This window comes from Neolamprologus multifasciatus, chromosome 14 (assembly GCF_963576455.1).
Source record: "Neolamprologus multifasciatus chromosome 14, fNeoMul1.2, whole genome shotgun sequence".
NCBI lineage: Eukaryota > Metazoa > Chordata > Actinopteri > Cichliformes > Cichlidae > Neolamprologus > Neolamprologus multifasciatus.
In genome coordinates, this window is record NC_140452.1 from 15,662,499 (window position 1) to 15,680,069 (window position 17,571).

The window sequence follows — 17,571 nt, forward strand, 5'->3', positions numbered from 1 at the left end:
CTCCTGACTTAGCTTGTTTTGTTTGTTATTTTGGCCTTTGTTCACCCCGGAGCTTCATTTTGCAGTGCAGAGTAATAAATCACCGTTCACTAAGAAATTGGTTCTCCCTCTGTGTATGGTTTTGGGGACCAGGGCGGGGCAATCTTTTCAAACTTATGTTGCGTTCCTGTACCCCTAGACTGGGGCGTAACAAATAGTTTCAAACTTGAAGGTGTTTATTCTCAGGAATTTATAAGGAGTAGAACAAAGACACAAGCTATATATACACAGGGGCCTGGGGAATAGGGAAAAGATGGGAACATGTGGAACTAGTCACTGATAATGACAAAAGGAGGTAAAACAGCCACAAGACACAAAGAACAAAAGACTACCAAAATAAAACAGGAAGTAACATAATGAGGAAAAATAAGAGACAGAGAAAAAGTCTTGACATAATTCAAGAGAACACAGGAGAGGCACAAAACACTGAAAAACAAAGAATTAAATATGAATCGCAGGCAGAAAGTAGATTCCAAAGGGTAACAAAACTATAAGACAAACTGAGAACATAATCATAAAGAAACCAACCAGACGTTTTCTGCTGACTGCAAAGAATACAATACTGTAAATGTGGGCACAGAACACAGTGTCCATGACATAGAATGGTTAAGTTTGCAGAAATCAAGTTCTTTCTAAATATTATTCACTGTTAATAATTATAAATTGCAGTTGCAAGGATTTTATTTAATGATAATTCAGTTATACCTGTCTTTAACAGTCATAATGATTATATAACTTTATATGAATGTTTAAGAATGTTATAATCATTTCCACTTTAAAAAACATATTAAATCATTAATCAGTGTTATCCTTTCATATAAAATAGAACATCAGATTGTGTCATAATTCATATAAATACATTCTCTCTGCTCTCTGAAATTAATGGATCATTAATTAATTATCCATTTACTAAATTCAGGTAACTTGTTACTGGTTTCTAAATGGATACATAGTTCAACATTTAGTATAGACACATTATGAGGGAATATTTTTGACTCGGGTCAAAATTGAAACAAACCAGTAAGCACAAGCATGAAATATAAACAGTATGTGTTCCAGGTATAAGTTAACTAATAGCTAGTACAAATTACTTTAGACGTGTCAACAAAGCATAAAGGTTTTTTGAACATCAAATTGTAATTGCTGTTTAAACTTAACAAAACTACGTTTCTCCTTAGTGCTGAGCAGGTAACCCCAGTTTCATATGAAATGGAAAATAAACAATCCAAATAAAGGCTGAAAAAGACTTGATATTGAATAATTTTGTGAAATGCTGCTTTTAGATCATGAGTATTTGCTACTTTAACAGCATTCACTATTAGTTTATATTTGCCTATGCTGTTACAGACAGCATATAACTGTTCAAACAGGTGTCAGGGCAGTTTGTGGGTCAAATCTTGATTCCAGTAGAGGGCAGTGTAGACTGTCAAATAACTGTCGTTCATGTGAGATTTTATTATAAGTTGTTCTTATCAACAAGGTGTGGTTATATTTTGTGTTAGTTGACATCATTATCAAGTTTGTTGTGTAGTGCAGCAAAGTTTTTATCTTTATTATTCAAATCAAGTATTGCAAAGGATTTTGTCAATGAGAATCATAAATGAGGTAAAAGTGTGCTAAGGTGCACAAGATTACAGCATCATATTGGTCATGTGTGTCCAACCAGCCAAACCCCTGTTAAATATAAACTAGCTACAGGAGCCAATCACAGAGAGAAAGTAGGTATATAAGGAAGGACAAAAATACAAAAATGATACAACATTATGGAGTTTTCTGCCACAGTGATCTTGGCAGGGCTAATCTTAGCTCTGCTGTGGCTGTTTAGTGTAAAAGGAAGGAAGTATCGCCTGCCTCCAGGACCTGCTCCACTTCCTCTTCTAGGAAACCTGCCACAAATAGACAAAAATGTACCTTTTAAAAGCATTCTTAAGGTAAGTTTGGAATTTTTATTTATTTATTTATTAATTTTTAGCATTTTTCATATTGTTAAATTGTTCAATAAGAATAAACAAGAGCACCCTCCATTACTGTTTTGGATTTTTATTTTAGCTGCATGCTGACGTTGCATAAATACAAACAAGGTTTTTTACTTTGTCTTAGTTCAGTGAAACCTATGGTCCTGTGATGACACTGTACATGGGCTGGCAGCGGACAGTGGTTCTGGTGGGGTATGATGCTGTGAAAGAAGCCTTGGTGGATCAGGCAGATGACTTCACAGGCAGAATGCCCGTACCATTTCTGTTCAAAGCTACCAAGGGCTATGGTAACAAGACACCATATATCAGTTTTCAAGACCAGTGATTTCTTTGGCATGACTCTAAGTCAACTTTACATGAAAATAAAGAAATTTCAAATAACAGTTTGTGTAAAAGTTTTTCCAAATCTTGACATTTCATCTTCTCAGGTTTAGCAATCAGTAATGGGGAGCGCTGGCGCCAACTGCGACGCTTCACACTCACAACCCTGAGAGACTTTGGGATGGGACGCAAGGGGATGGAAGAATGGATCCAAGAAGTCAGCGAACACTTGAGGGCTCACATACGTACATTTAAAGGTGCGTTCTCAGCTATTGTGTGAGCACGTATTACATACAGGGTGGATTTGAAAAATCATTCATTGCTCAATCATTGCTTAAGTTTCTCACTCTTTTTTTCCAGTACAGTAACTTGACTATGACAAAAAAGATTTCAATTCAATATTTACCTCAGAATTGACTGACAGTTTAAGAAATAAAACATAATAACAAGAACATTTCTTGCAAAAATTGCAAAACTCTTAATTTTGCCTGCACAAGAAATAGGCTGTAGTAAGACGAAAAAATAAATGTGTAACAAAATAAACCAAATACACATAAAAATGTTGATAAAATGTGTCAAATAGTTCAGTAACATTTGAAGTCTATCAGATTTTGCAATTAACATACAAATCCTGCTTTGTCTGAACTCTTTAACGTTTGAGCAGAAGACATGGAATATTGCATAACATGCTAAAACACTAAAGTATCATTTATAGCGTCTGCTTGCTGTGACATGAGTGATGCACTTGGAAAGGATAAACTTATCCATGCCAATTTACAGTTATATGTTTTAATGTCTGTGAAGGTTCTCAGTCATCCAGGTCATTGTAGTCAAAGGAGCTTGCAAAGAAAAGCGTCTGGACTTCTTTAAGTTGCTTGAAGACGTTTCACCTCTCATCCGAGAAGATTCTTCAGTTCTAAGGTCAAATGGTGGAGAGTCCCAGATATAAACCTAGTGGGAGTATCCCCCCCACAGAGGGATAAAAGGACCCCCTGATGATTCTCTAAACGCCTGAGCCAAGGTGTGAAACTGGGTGTGGGTCCCAATCAGCCAGAGTTTCGGGTGAGTTCATTGTGAAACCTGGCCCCACCATATCATGCGAATTCCTGAGGTCAGATGGCCCAGGATGTGAGTGGGCGTTAAGGCGTCTGGGGAGGGAACTCAAAACTGGATTATAGATGGCAGAGAGTTGGTGTCGTAAACAACCGCCTCTGTTCAAAGATGGTCGCTCACAGTGGACATAGATGGCTTCTTTCACTCCTCTTTCAAACCATCTGTCCTCTCTGTCCAAAATGTGAACATTGGCATCCTCGAAAGAGTGTCCTTTATCCTTAAGATGCGTGTTGCTGGGTCTGAAATGCACCGGGATGTCATGCTTGGAGAAAACCCTCCTGAGTTTCTCTGATACACCGGCTACATAGGGGATGACAATGTTGTTGGGATGTTGACGCAACAACATTGTCATCCCCTATGTAGCCGGTGTATCAGAGAAACTCAAGAGGGTTTTCTCCAAGCATGACATCCCGGTGCATTTCAGACCTAGCAACACGCTCAGACAAAAACTGGTTCACCCGAAAGACAAAACTCCAAAACACAGACATACAGTAACAATGTGGTGTATGCTGTACAGTGCAGCGAGGAATGCCCAGACCTCTACATCGGAGAGACCAAACAGCCACTTCACAAGCGCATGGCACAACACAGAAGAGCCACCTCCACAGGACAAGACTCAGCTGTCCATCTGCATCTTAAGGATAAAGGATACTCTTTCGAGGATGCCAATGTTCACATTTTGGACAGAGAGAACAGATGGTTTGAAAGAGGAGTGAAAGAAGCCATCTATGTCCACTGTGAGCGACCATCTTTGAACAGAGGCGGTGGTTTACGACACCAACTCTCTGCCATCTATAATCCAGTTTTGAGTTCCCTCCCCAGACGCCTTAACGCCCACTCACATCCTGGGCCATCTGACCTCAGGAATTCGCATGATAAGGTGGGGCCAGGTTTCACAATGAACTCACCCGAAACTCTGGCTGATTGGGACCCACACCCAGTTTCACACCTTGGCTCAGGTGATTAGAGGATCATCAGGGGGTCCTTTTGTCCCTCTGTGGGGGGATACTCCCACTAGGTTTATATCTGGGACTCCCCACCATTTGACCTTAGAACTGAAGAATCTTCTCGGATGAGAGGTGAAACGTCTTCAAGCAACTTATAGAAGTCCAGACGCTTTTCTTTGCAAGCTCCTTTGACTATATGTTTTAAGAAAATTATGTACTTTAAATTTTCATATCCACCTGAAAACTGAGGAAAAATGGATCTTTCAGTCAAACTTTTTTTGTAATTTGTGTGTCAGCTGCAGAGGAGCTAACTGAATAGGCTAGGTCTCAGGAGAATATTATCAATAAAAGTTAATGATCTAACCACAAGTTTGGAGCAAAAGCAGTTTATACAGAGTTGCCTATATAACAGAGAGTAAGTAGGCGTGAACACACAGATAACTTTGTGCCATGCCTAGGAATTATGCTGCTGTTAATGCTTAAAGTGTAATTGCACTATAATGGAGTAATGCTGCTCTCTGGTCAGTCTGGGCCTTTATGTGAAGAGTTTTCAGCCTCAGAGTCCTCTCACAGTACAAACAAATGGGTTTCAGTGTATTTGTTAATCCTAAACTGGCTGTAGGTGTGTGTTTGTCTTCCTCTTTGTGTTAGCTTTGTATTAACCTTGTGACTACTGGGGTACATGCTAGAAACAAATAATCCAAAAAAATACTTAAGTATTTACTCCATAGCAGACAGTGAAGTACAACAAAGTATTTGGCAAGTAGATTCCAAAGAAGCAACATAGAAGGGTGGAAATTCAGCAATGGCAGGAAATAGTACAATACATATGGGCCTAGATGCTGGTGGTAATAATAACACAACTGGAGACTTGGATGAGCAACAATGATAAAATGGACATGGCTGAGGGAGATTTTGAAAGGTAGAATGACAGAAAAACACTGAGATTTAAAGCACACAGAGCAGAGATTTTTTTGTTATGAAAATCAAATCAAATTAGAGAATCAGCGTGATGATGAAAGAATTCGATTTAAAAAGAGGAAAGCAGAAGTGAGAAAAAGAAAAGAATTGCAATCCAAAAGCCCAAAAATCCAGACAGATGATTTCATTATTGAACTTCATGTTATCATCATATGATAATTAACCTCAGTGGACTTCAGTTGATTAATGTGAGGAACTTTTTTTGTTTATCATAATGCTCTCTTTTGTTGGTTGTTGTGAAAGTGTAAACAGCCGAATGGCCAGTATATTTGTGGAGCAGACAAAGAAGCAGAATAACAAGAAACAAGACTGGAGTACAACAAAAAGCGAGTTGTTTATTCTGGCTGATGAAAACACAAAAGCAAAAGGCAAAGGCAAAAACTAAACTATAACCTAAACTGGACAAGAAAAACATTAACATGAAAAGGAGCATGCAAAAACTGAGACTAAAGACAACATTAAATCCATGGATCATAAGGCGAGGAAAATAGACGACCTGACAGTGAACAAAGGGAGACTGAGGAGTTAAATACACAGAAGGGTAATGTGGGAAGTGGAAACATATGGGGAACACAGCTGACACAAATCAACATGACACCAAAGGGCAAGCAAAACTAATACTGAACATGGAACACAAGACTGTCAAAATAAAGCAGGAAACGTGGAGAGATGTAAACTGGGAAGCACAAGCTTGACACAAGGTTCAAGAGAAAGCAAACATGAGAGACAGACAGAGGGATTGAGGGAGAAGAAGAGTGAGGGAGCACTAGAGAGAGAGGGAGACTTAAACAAGGGGCACTTGAGAAAGAGGAAACGAGACATGACAGAAAGGACAAACATGGGACAGGAAGGGGAGACGAGACACCTGGACCAGACAACATGGAAGCAAATGTAACTAAGCATACTGCCAATGCTAAGAATAAGTTAATACTAAATAATAGAAAACTACATCCATGTAGTATTTAGTGCCAACCACCCATCCATGGTGCAGCACAGTTGCACGGTGGTCAGCTGTTGCCACACAGCAGGAAGGTCAATTCCATCATCAGGCCGGGATCTTTCTGTGTGCAGTTTGCATGTTCTTGCATGTGTTTGTGTGGGTTCCCTCCGGGTACTCCGGCTTCCTCTCACCGTCCAAAGACATGCAGTTTGTGGGGATAGGTTAATTGATTAATCCAAATTGCCCATAGGTGTGAATGCTGGAGTGAATGTGAGCGCGAATGGTTGCCTGTCTCTGTGTGTTAGCCCTGCGACAGACTGGTGACCTGTCCAGGGTGTACCCTGCCTCTCGCCCTATGACAGCTGGGATAGGCTCCTGCGACCCTGAAAAGGATAAGCGGAAGCGAATGGATGGATGCATCATTCCAAACAAAAAATTCACAAATAGACCATAAACTCAAAAATGCTGGGCCACAGACCCAGCCCACTGACAGAAAGTTTCTTACAGTCAAATATTTCTTCAAAAGAAACTAAACTAAATGAGATGATTTATTTAAATAAAAACCTAACATTTGCATTTTTAATTTGGAACTTTGATAGCCATTTTCAGCTGTCTTTTTCCTTTTTTCTTCAGGTAAACCATTTGACCCCCAATTTTTGTTAAGCAGCACTGTTTCTAATGTGATCTGCTGCCTGGTTTTTGGGGAACGCTTCAGTTTTGAAGACAAGCAGTTCCTGCACCTTCTGAACATCATATCTAAGGTCTTAAGATTCCTCAGTACTCCTCTTGGTCAGGTCAGTGGACATGATTACAAAAAAATTAACATATAAAACAAATACAACAAACATACTGATCAGATAGTTCTGCATTTTTTACCTCCAAACCAACAAAGCTGAAGTGTCACAGTTAGCACTGGCCAACCGTGGGGATGTGAGGAAGGAGAACCCAAATGCTAGACTCTTTATGATAAACAGTGCCTTTATTTACAGTGGTGTAAATAATACACAGAACAATAAATCCCAGTGTGTTCCCTTGACTCCCATGTCGTGTCTTCCACCCACAAGTCCGTGCTCTTCTGCTCCTGTGTGTCCGAGCACCCAGTGCTCGCTGCTCTTGTCTTCCATGCTCCTTCCTGCAGAAAATAACAAAGAAGCAACCGTCAGGACACTCAACCACTGCAGGCATGCACTCACTTAACTCGGCTCACAAAGCCCACTAACGTGGAGTCTCACACAACAATCCCACACCAAAACGCGCTCAGCCACACTCTTAAGTAGCTCCCCGACTAGGCTTCATTAGCTGCAGGTGTGTGTGATCATCTGCTTTAGGTGTGGCCAGTCTCCAGACAGGACACACCCAACCGGGCCTGCCTGAAACCCAGTGCTCACTCACAGACACATCCACTTGCCTATACATACAAGCATGGAGAACACAAGAACAACAGCACAGTGCAGCCAACATACATAATATATTATATCAGTCCATAGCTGCTCATGGACCGGTCTGGGTCGCTCAGATCCAGGTCCCTGACATGAAGTGTGTTGTCTAAAGAATTAATACTCAGTAATACTGATTGCATATTTTCATATGTCTTTAGAGAAATAAAGCTGCTGTGTTTTTCCCTCCTGAAGATGTACAACATCTTTCCCTGGCTCATGGAGCATCTTCCTGGCTACCACCAAACTGTTTTTGGGTATGCAGAGGAGGCCAGAGATTTTATCGAGAGGAAAATCCAAGAGCACAAACAGACACTGGACCCCAGCTCCTCCAGAGACTACATTGACTGCTTCCTCATCAGAATTAATCAGGTTGGAAAGAACTGAAGGATCAGTTGCTTTGTTTAGGGCACTTTGCATTGTGTCATTCTTTTTTCCGTATTTGCATTAAACAGGTTGGAATTATTTAAACTATATTTCGAGCTGGTCTGTTATGTGCTGCTAAAAAGGCATTTGAGTATTTTAAATTTGGTTTCTGTTGAGACAACAACATTCCTAATTTGTCTCCTTAGGAAAAGGACAATCCCTCAAGTGAGTTCAATTATGACAACTTGGTTTCTACTGTACTGAATCTGTTTATTGCTGGAACAGAGACCACCAGCTCCACCCTGAGATATGCTCTCACTGTGCTGATTAAATACCCCAAAATACAGGGTAGGTGTACAGAAAAAAGTATTACCAACTTGCTTTTAGCCCTAAATATATTATAGTTAGAGATAAGTCTGTTTGTGAATCTAAAACTTAGCAGTCATTACAAACAGATTATAGTGGTTATAGTTTTTGTTTTGCTTTGTCCAGAGAAAATGCAGCAAGAGATTGACACTGTAATTGGAAAAGATCGTTGTCCCAGGATGGACGACAGGAAGTCCCTCCCATTTTCAGATGCTGTCATCCATGAGGTCCAACGTTTTCTTGACATTGTGCCCTTCAGCGTACCTCACTACGCACTGAATGACATATCCTTCAGGGGTTATACAATCCCAAAGGTATTCTTAATTCCAAGACATTATACGTATTACAGTCAGTATTCAGTCCATTGTGCATCATGTCAGGGGTTAATGTCAAAAGTATTAAAAGCATCAATAGACTAACAACATTGTTCTGAACAGGACACTGTAATTATTCCTTTCTTGCACTCTGTGCTGAAAGAGGAAAAGCAATGGGCCACTCCCAGGTTCTTCAATCCCCAGCACTTCCTGGACCATAACGGCAACTTCAAGAAAAATCCTGCATTCATGCCATTCTCTGCAGGTACATAAAGTCCTGACACAGTTGATAAATTATACAATTTTCAGCTGTAGCTCTATATAAATCAGCTAACCTGGCCTCAAGGCACTTATTATTGTAAGGTAGAAACCCTAAAATAATAAGAACAAGCAATTTGGTTTACCATAGAGTGATTTGTGATTGTGTGTCTTTACAGGGAAGAGAGCGTGTGTTGGCGAGTCTCTTGCTCGTATGGAGCTTTTTATCTTCTTAGTCTCACTGCTGCAGGATTTCACCTTTTCCTGTGAAGGAGGCCCTGACAGTGTAGACCTCGATCCAGAGTACAGCAGCTTTGCCAATTTACCTCGAAGTCATCAAATCATAGCTACAGCATGTTAAAATGAGAGCCACTCAGTCTGTCATCATTTGCAGCACTATGATTGACATGGATCTCTACAACATGCTGCATTGTGCTAATGTGGTGCTATCACTTGGTATAGCTACATCTATCTTTACAGTTGTCATATTTCTGCCTGTCCACCACTACTATGACTGATTGGTTGATTGGCACCACCAGTTTGTCCATCTTTATCTAGAATTATCTGAGTTTGGTCATTCTCAACCACCCTAGTGAACGTATCCTATTGTGACCTCTGGACTTTCAGGCCAGACCCTCTAGTGGGTAAACAATAAGTGAGATGTGGGGTTTTAGCTGGGAAGGCATCATTTCAAATAATGTGCTGAATCTTTATGATTAAAAAAAATAATTCTAAATTTTAAAAAAATAAGAGTATCTTTCAAGAGTGAGAGTATCTTTTCATATGTGAAGTAATAAGACCTACAGAGCTTGGAAAGAAAAGTTCTTAAATTTGCTTGAAGGCGTTTCACCTGAGAAGCTTCTTCAGTTCTTCGAGCCAAGGTGTTAAAACAGATGTAGGTCACCCAGTGTATTGTGACCTACAGCCGTTTTCACACCTTGGCTTGTGTGATTAGGTAGAGGATCATTAGGGGGTCCTTCGTCCCTCTGGGGGGATAGTCCCATAGGGCTTAAATCTGGGACTCTCCACCATTTGACCTTAGAACTGAAGAAGCTTGTTGGATGAGAGGTGAAATATCGTGAGGCAACTTAAAGAAGTCCAGACGCTTTTCTTTCCAAGCTCCTTAGACTACGATGACCTGGATGACTGAGAACATTTACAGACATAAAAATTCCTACAATTTATCACATACTGGAATGTAATGCATTCAGGTTCTAAGAGTTTTTGTAGTGTTTTAAACGAAATAGTGAATTTACTGACAAATTGTTGTTGTTGTTTTTTGTTTTTTTTGTTTCTTTCTTTTTTTTTTGTCAAACACAAACACAGAAACACAATAAAGTTAATCACAGGTTTTATATAATAATTTCAACAAGTCTTCCAGAGTTGATGATAAAGAATATCCCCGCCCTTAGTCATTCCTGTGAATCATTAACCTGCAATCTTGGTGAAGAGGACGGAGCTGTTTTACATGTTTTGATTATAGAAATCAGGTCAAATGTTGTAATAGCTGTTTGGCAATGAAATGAGAAATAGGTGTACTAAGGTGAACAGGAAGATCACATGGCTCACCTGTGCTCTAATGCGGTGCTCCTGCCAACTCTCTGTCAAACATAAACTAACTAGCAACGAGTATAAACAAGTAACAGAATAGAAAGGTTATCTAATAGATAGCAGTTGGAATTTTGCTGTATTGCATAGCTCATGTATGCAACCTGCTTTGCCTGTACTCTTTATTCCTTATGTATATCTGGATGCAGTGGATTCAAAATAAAGATACTACATAACCTGCAAAAGCATTACAGCTTCATGCATACCCTTGCTTTTCTAAGAAATCAAAAAAGATCTTTAAAACAAAATTTTAACTGTAACAAATAGCAGTTAATTGTTGCACCAGGGTGGATCAATATATTCATTGTAACCACACTATTACAACACCAACAGTCACAATATCAATAAATGTTAATGATTGAGGAGCTTTAAAAAGGTTACACTGAGTGACCTTTGTGCCAGACAGCCAGTGGATGTCCAAGTAAACACATAGGCAACATTATGTCATGTCAGACAAAGCTAAAGACTATACTGTAAATACTGACAGCATTTACAAGTACTGACATGGTAGACCTAAAGTTAATAATTTGAAAACCCAATATGATTTTTGGGTTTTTCCATGTATATATTATTGCTGGGTCTGCCTTAAAATATAAAGCGTCTTGAGGTGATTGTTGTTGTGATTTGGGGCTGTATAAATAAAATTGAATTGAAAATTGAATTGAATTGAAAATGGTCAAAGCACACCATCAGAGCAGCCTGTTATTACTACTTGTAGCGTGCTCCGATAGAATCCCCATTAACTTAAGAAAAACTAGTCATCCTCTAGTATAGAATTGAAGGATATCCGTCTTCTTCCAGAAGCACATTGCTTTATTCTTTGAAGTCAACCTTCATGTCTTCATGTGGGACGATCGTGGCTCAAGAGTTGGGAGTTCGCCTTGTCGATCGGAAGGTTGCCGGTTCAAGCCCCAGCTTGGACAGTCTCGGTCGTTGTGTCCTTGGGCAAGACACTTCACCCGTTGCCTATTGGTGGTGGTCAGAGGGCCCGGTGGCGCCAGTGTTCGGCAGCCTCGCCTGTCTGTCAGTGCGCCCCAGCGTGGCTGTGGCTACAATGTATCTTGCCATCACCAGTGTGTGTGAATGGGTGGATGACTGGATGTGTAAAGTGCTTTGGGGTCCTTAGGGGCTAGTAAAAGCGCTATACAAATACAGGCCATTTACCATGTCTGCTTGTTTTTGCATTGTCATCATGATGCTGAAGCACCATGTCTTTATCTAAGGGCTTTCTGTTAATATACAACCGTTTTCTATCAATAATTACAAATGCCATGCTCATTGTTTGCAGTATGACATGACTAGTGGGTTTAATTTTTGTCAAAATAAATGATGTAAATTCTAAAAAATATATTATCTCTGTTTATGGTGTTGAAATTAATAAAAAAATATGAATAGTGTTTTTACTAATTTCAGGTAACTTGTTGCTGCTTTCTAAATTGATACATAGTTCAAAATTTGGTATAGATACATTATGAGAGATTTCTTGACTCGGTTCAAAATGGAACCAAACCAAATGCAAAAGCAATATAAACAGTATGTGTTGCACTTATAAGTTAACTAATAGCTAGTACAAATTACTTTAGGCCTGTCAACAAAGCATAGGTTTTTATGTAAACACCTAGTCTTGAACATTAAATTGTAATCACTGTTTCTCCTTAGTGCTGAGCAGGTAAACCCAGTTTCATATGAAAAAGAAAATAAACAATCCAAATAAAGTCTGACAAAGATTTGATAATGAATAACTTTGTGAAATGTTCCTTTCAAATTTAGATCATAAGTATTTGCTACTTTAACAGCATTCACTGTAAACATATTTTATGTTTCTACAAGTGAAGCACAGTATTGGATTGCTTGGATTCATTTCACAGAGTTGATTGGTTTGGTAGGAGAGCAGATTTGTATTAGAAACTGAACCTATTTTATAATAGTTACATATGCTGTTGCAGACAGCATGTAAATGTTCAAACTGGTGCCAGAGCAGTGTGTGGGTCAAATCTTGATTCCAGTAGAGGGCAGTGTAGACTGTCAAATGAGGATATCTTTGGCTTTATTTCTGTGTTCATGTGAGATTTTATTATCAGTTGTCTTTATCCACAAGGTTTGGTTATATTTTGGTTTGACTGACATCGCTATCAAGTTTGTAGTGAAATCATTGAGTTTGTAAAATTCAAGAAAAGCTTAGGATGAGCGATGGTTTACATGTTTTGACTTTATTATTCAAATCAAATGTTGCAACAGCTTTTTGTCAATGAGCATCATTAACGAGGTAAAAGTGTGCTAAGGTCCACAAGATTAAAATATCACATTGGTCATGTGTGTCCAACCAGTCAAACCCCTGTTAAACATAAACTAGCTACAGAAGCCAATCACAGAGAGAAAGTAGGTATATAAGGAAGGACAAAAATACAAAAATGATACAACATTATGGAGTTTTCTGCCACAGTGATCTTGGCAGGGCTAATCTTAGCTCTGCTGTGGCTGTTTAGTGTAAAAAGAAGGAAATATCGCCTGCCTCCAGGACCTGCTCCACTTCCTCTTCTAGGAAACCTGCCACAAATAGACAAAAATGCACCTTTTAAAAGCATTCTTAAGGTGAGTTTGGAAATATATATATATATATTTTTTAGCATTTTTCATATTGTTAACCTCTTAAGCCTCAACGCCCCCTGATACGGGGGCAAAAGGCAGGAGATCAGTTAGGCTTGGGGCTTAAGGGGTTAAATTGTTCAGTAACTTAAGAATAAACAAGGGCACACTCCCCAAAAGTTGATTCTGTTCATCTGGACGTAGCGTTTTGTGGGAGAAACGTTTCGTCACTCATCCAAGTGACTTCTTCAGTCTCAAGGGCACACTCCATTACTGTTTTGGATTTTTATTTTAGCTGCGTGCTGACGTTGCATGAATACAAAAAAGTTTTTTTTCTTCTTAACTTTGTCTTAGTTCAGTGAAACCTATGGTCCTGTGATGACACTGTACATGGGCTGGCAGCGGACAGTGGTTCTGGTGGGGTATGATGCTGTGAAAGAAGCCTTGGTGGATCAGGCAGATGACTTCACAGGCAGAATGCCCGTACCATTTCTGTTCAAAGCTACCAAGGGCTATGGTAACAAGACACCATATATCAGTTTTCAAGACCAGTGATTTCTTTGGCATGACTCTAAGTCAACTTTACATGAAAATAAAGAAATTTCAAATAACAGTTTGTGTAAAAGTTTTTCCTAATCTTGACATTTCATCTTCTCAGGTTTAGGAATCAGTAATGGGGAGCGCTGGCGCCAGCTGCGACGCTTCACACTCACAACCCTGAGAGACTTTGGGATGGGACGCAAGGGGATGGAAGAATGGATCCAAGAAGTCAGCGAACACTTGACGGTTCATATACGTACATTTAAAGGTGCGTTTTCAACATGTTGAGGGTGGATTTGAAAAAGGGCTGCTGCACAATATCTCAAGTTTTCTTTTTCCCTCAATCACTGCTCGAGTCTTTCACTCCTTTTCAAGTACAGTAGCTTGAATATGACCAAAAAATGTTCAATTCAATATTTACCTGAGAAGTTACTGTCACTTTGACAAAAAGGAAACTTAATAACAAGAACATTTCTTGGAAACACTACAAAACTCTTCATTTGTGCCTGCACATGAAATAGGCTGTAGTAGTAAGAGAGGTTAGGGAAACAAAACTAAATATGTAACAAAATGCACCAAACACGCATTAACATTTTGATAAAATACATCAAATCATTTAGTAACATATGGCGAAGTCTACAACTATCAGATTTTGTAATTCATGTACAAATCCTGTTTTGTCTGAACTCTTTAATCTTTGCATAGAAAACAAAGTATTGCATATCCTGCTAAAACACTAAAGTATCATTTATAACGTCAGCTTGCTGTGACATGACTGATGCACTTGGAAAAGATTAAATTACCCATGCTGATTTACAGTTATATACTTTATGTGAAGAGTTTGCAGCCTCAGAGTCCCCTCACACTAAAGTAACAATAACATGAAACTGGCATGGCGGGTGAGTGACACGTAGACGGGTGCTCGGCTTAGACCTTAAGTGTTTGAAAAAAGTCGCTCAAAACAGAGCTGACTGTGCACACCAGCTGCTCTGCAGTCATTGTAACAATAACTTATTAAAAAACAGCTTATCTATGTGTCATAAGTGAATGTTTAAGTGACATAGGACACAGCAACAGGGAATTACAATATAATGTGTCTGTTTATGATTCAATTAAAAACCAAATGTGCCCAAATAATAGCTAGAGTTCAGCAACATTGCAACACAGCAACCGAGTCTTTTTTTTTTTTCTCTCATCACAGCTCTATAATATCTTCCCACGGTTGATGGAGTGGTTGCCAGGTTCACATCACAATGTGTTTGCCAAACTTGAGGAGATGAGAGCATTTGTTATGAATAAAATCCAAGAACATTAGGACACACTGGACGCAAGTTCACCCAGAGATTACATTGACTGCTTCCTCCTACGACTCAATAAGGTGTGACAGAACTAAATTTAATAACCAGACTAGATCTTTGTGAATTACCTCACTTAGGCTTCTTTTATTTACTGCTGATAATTGTTCTTTCACAAATGTGCATGCCCCCTATTATAAGACAGTTCCTTTGCATTGGTATTCCCCTGCAAGTGCATTTTAAAGTCTTTAATTTTAATCTTAAGGTTGTATTGTTAAACTGATAAAATTGTTTTTACTTTCAGGAAAAGCACATTCCTACAAGCCAGTTCCACTATGACACTATGAGTGTTGAATCTTTATCTGGCAGGAACTGAAACCACCAGCTCAACTATCAGATATGCATCAAAAGTTCTGATCAAATACCCCCAAATACAAGGTAGAAACAGAAAGCAAATTAAATTCTGCACACTTGCTCTGATGATTTTCTTCTCTTAAAAAAACTTCAGACTGAATGATATTATAATTGGTAATTCATGTTAATTGTTCACTCCAGAGATCTATGTAAAGCAGCACTAAAATATTTGAAAGTCTAGAGCTCTCTCCACTAATTATGTTGCAATTTTCTTCTCATTCCAAAGAGACCATTCAGCAGAAAATTGACACTGTAGTTGGACAGCGTTGCCCTTGTATGGAAGACAAGAAGTCCCTTCCATATACAGACGCAGTCCTCCATGAAATTCAACGTTTTCTAGATATTATCCCCTTGAGCATCCCTCACTATGCACTACATGACATTTCTTTCAGGGGTTACACAATTCCCAAGGTATTTTGATGTAATCTATTTTAGTGCTGTTTATGCAGAATGTTCCCAGATAAGAAATGTCCCATCTGATTGAACATCTTTTCTCAACAGGATACACTAATTATTCCCTTGTTGCACTCTGTGCTAAAAGATGAAAAACGGTGGGCAACTCCACGGTCTTTTAACCCCCAGCACTTTCTGGACAACAATGGGAACTTTAAGAAAAACCCTGCATTTCTGCCCTTCTCTGCAGGTAATGATGCACATTTCCTTCTATCCTCCACGCCTTTAGAAAATGTGCTCCTCATTGGATCTACTTTATTAACACATTTTTGTGGTATTATGCCCTTTCCTGGAATAACTATTTCTAAGATTTTTTTCTGTGAACAGAAGAATCATAAAACAATCTTTTTTTTGCCATCACAGTTAGATGTATATTGTTTTTCTCATTGGCTTATTTATGCTCTTCTTCCAGGAAAGAGATCTTGCGTTGGAGAGTCTCTCGCTCGCATGGAGATTTTCCTCTTCCTGGTGTCACTGCTGCAACATTTCACTTTCTCTTGCCCTGGCGAACCTGACAGCATAGACCTCAGCCCTGAGTACAGTGGCTTTGCCAATGTGCCTCGCAGATACAGAATTATTGCAACACCCCGGTAGTAATGCTGATTTAAACTATAGTCTGGGTTTTCAATCTTCTAAACTTTTAAGACTGATATCACTGGCTGTTACGATCAATTTTCATGCCCCGTGCTTCAGTGTGTCTTTCTGTCTATATAAATTCTATCATCTTATTTACAGCATATCCAATGTTGTTCGGTGTGGTATATTTTCTTTTCCCACCTATCTTTCCATGAAATTTCTTGTTTTTAAAGAAAGCATCCTAATCATACAATAAACCCCGAGAAGAGATCCATATTAAGTAATTTCATTGATGAATGGGAAATTTTATTAATCATTATGTGAAAAGTTGCTTTGACGAGGAAAAAAATAGTAGGGCTGTTTATAGTGTATGGTAAACCCTGTCTGTCTACAGCACAGATCACTGAACTATATAACAAGGAGTTAAATCTGTAATTTGATAAGTTTGAGGTCAGGTGAGGAATCAAGCCATGTTTCAGGATGCTGGTGTGCCGATGCGTACTCCAGTGGATGGCTGAGTAACAGAGTGGATGCCTGCATCCAACCTTGGGTATCGCCATTGAGACGGTGGCTGGAGTACATTAAGAACCCATCAAATTACTTAAAGTATTGGCTTTCGTGGTGGGTTTTTATTAAACCTTAAGACTGTGTGAGGAAGTTGAACATCAAGTATACAGGCTAATATCCAGTACTAAATGCTCTTTTTTCAGTTTACATTAACAACATTAACAATGTTTACAGAATCTGAAGACAGATGCATTTGTTTCTCTTATATATGGTAAAATGCTCAAATATTTTAACATATTATTAGTAATTACTGGATGTATCAGAAAACCGGTATAGTCTTGTAGCCAATTTGCAATGGCACAGTGGTGACTACAAGACATTTGTTTCAATCTTGTAGATGTATCTTTAGCTATGATACGAACAGATTGTGCATTCTTTGCCTTAATCTCAGCTCATAATATATAAACTATTGGTTTTTGTATGAAGAATATCGTTTATATCTATAAGTGATCACAGAATTAAAATCGTATTTTAC

General features: G+C 38.9%; 1 protein-coding gene and 1 pseudogene across 2 annotated transcripts; both read left to right on the plus strand.

The window, feature by feature from the left end:
- Positions 1–1,768: 1,768 nt before the first annotated feature.
- Positions 1,769–10,850, plus strand: LOC146503767 (cytochrome P450 2G1-like). The gene is made up of 9 exons (XM_085130897.1): positions 1,769–1,970; positions 2,140–2,302; positions 2,444–2,593; positions 6,951–7,111; positions 7,949–8,125; positions 8,326–8,467; positions 8,612–8,799; positions 8,923–9,064; positions 9,237–10,850. The coding sequence occupies exons 1-9, from the start codon at positions 1,803–1,805 to the stop codon at positions 9,416–9,418; spliced, it is 1,473 nt and encodes a 490-aa protein (XP_084987023.1). The 5' UTR covers positions 1,769–1,802; the 3' UTR covers positions 9,419–10,850.
- A 123-nt stretch (positions 10,851–10,973) lies between these two features.
- Positions 10,974–17,545, plus strand: LOC146503768 (cytochrome P450 2F3-like; annotated as a pseudogene). Its single transcript, XR_014877883.1, has 9 exons — positions 10,974–13,257; positions 13,606–13,768; positions 13,910–14,059; positions 14,497–14,504; positions 14,936–15,169; positions 15,391–15,524; positions 15,727–15,911; positions 16,002–16,143; positions 16,366–17,545. The product of XR_014877883.1 is annotated as a cytochrome P450 2F3-like (transcript).
- The last annotated feature ends 26 nt before the right edge of the window (positions 17,546–17,571 follow it).

What these genes read in the sequence shown, in the direction of transcription:
- LOC146503767 (XM_085130897.1), top strand. Translation starts at nt 1,803, where the DNA reads ATGGAGTTTTCTGCCACAGTGATCTTGGCAGGGCTAATCTTAGCTCTG. An exon ending in CTTTTAAAAGCATTCTTAAG is followed by an intron (nt 1,971 to 2,139) that starts GTAAGTTTGGAA and finishes ACTTTGTCTTAG; the next exon opens with TTCAGTGAAACCTATGGTCC. An exon ending in GGGGTTATACAATCCCAAAG is followed by an intron (nt 8,800 to 8,922) that starts GTATTCTTAATT and finishes TGTTCTGAACAG; the next exon opens with GACACTGTAATTATTCCTTT.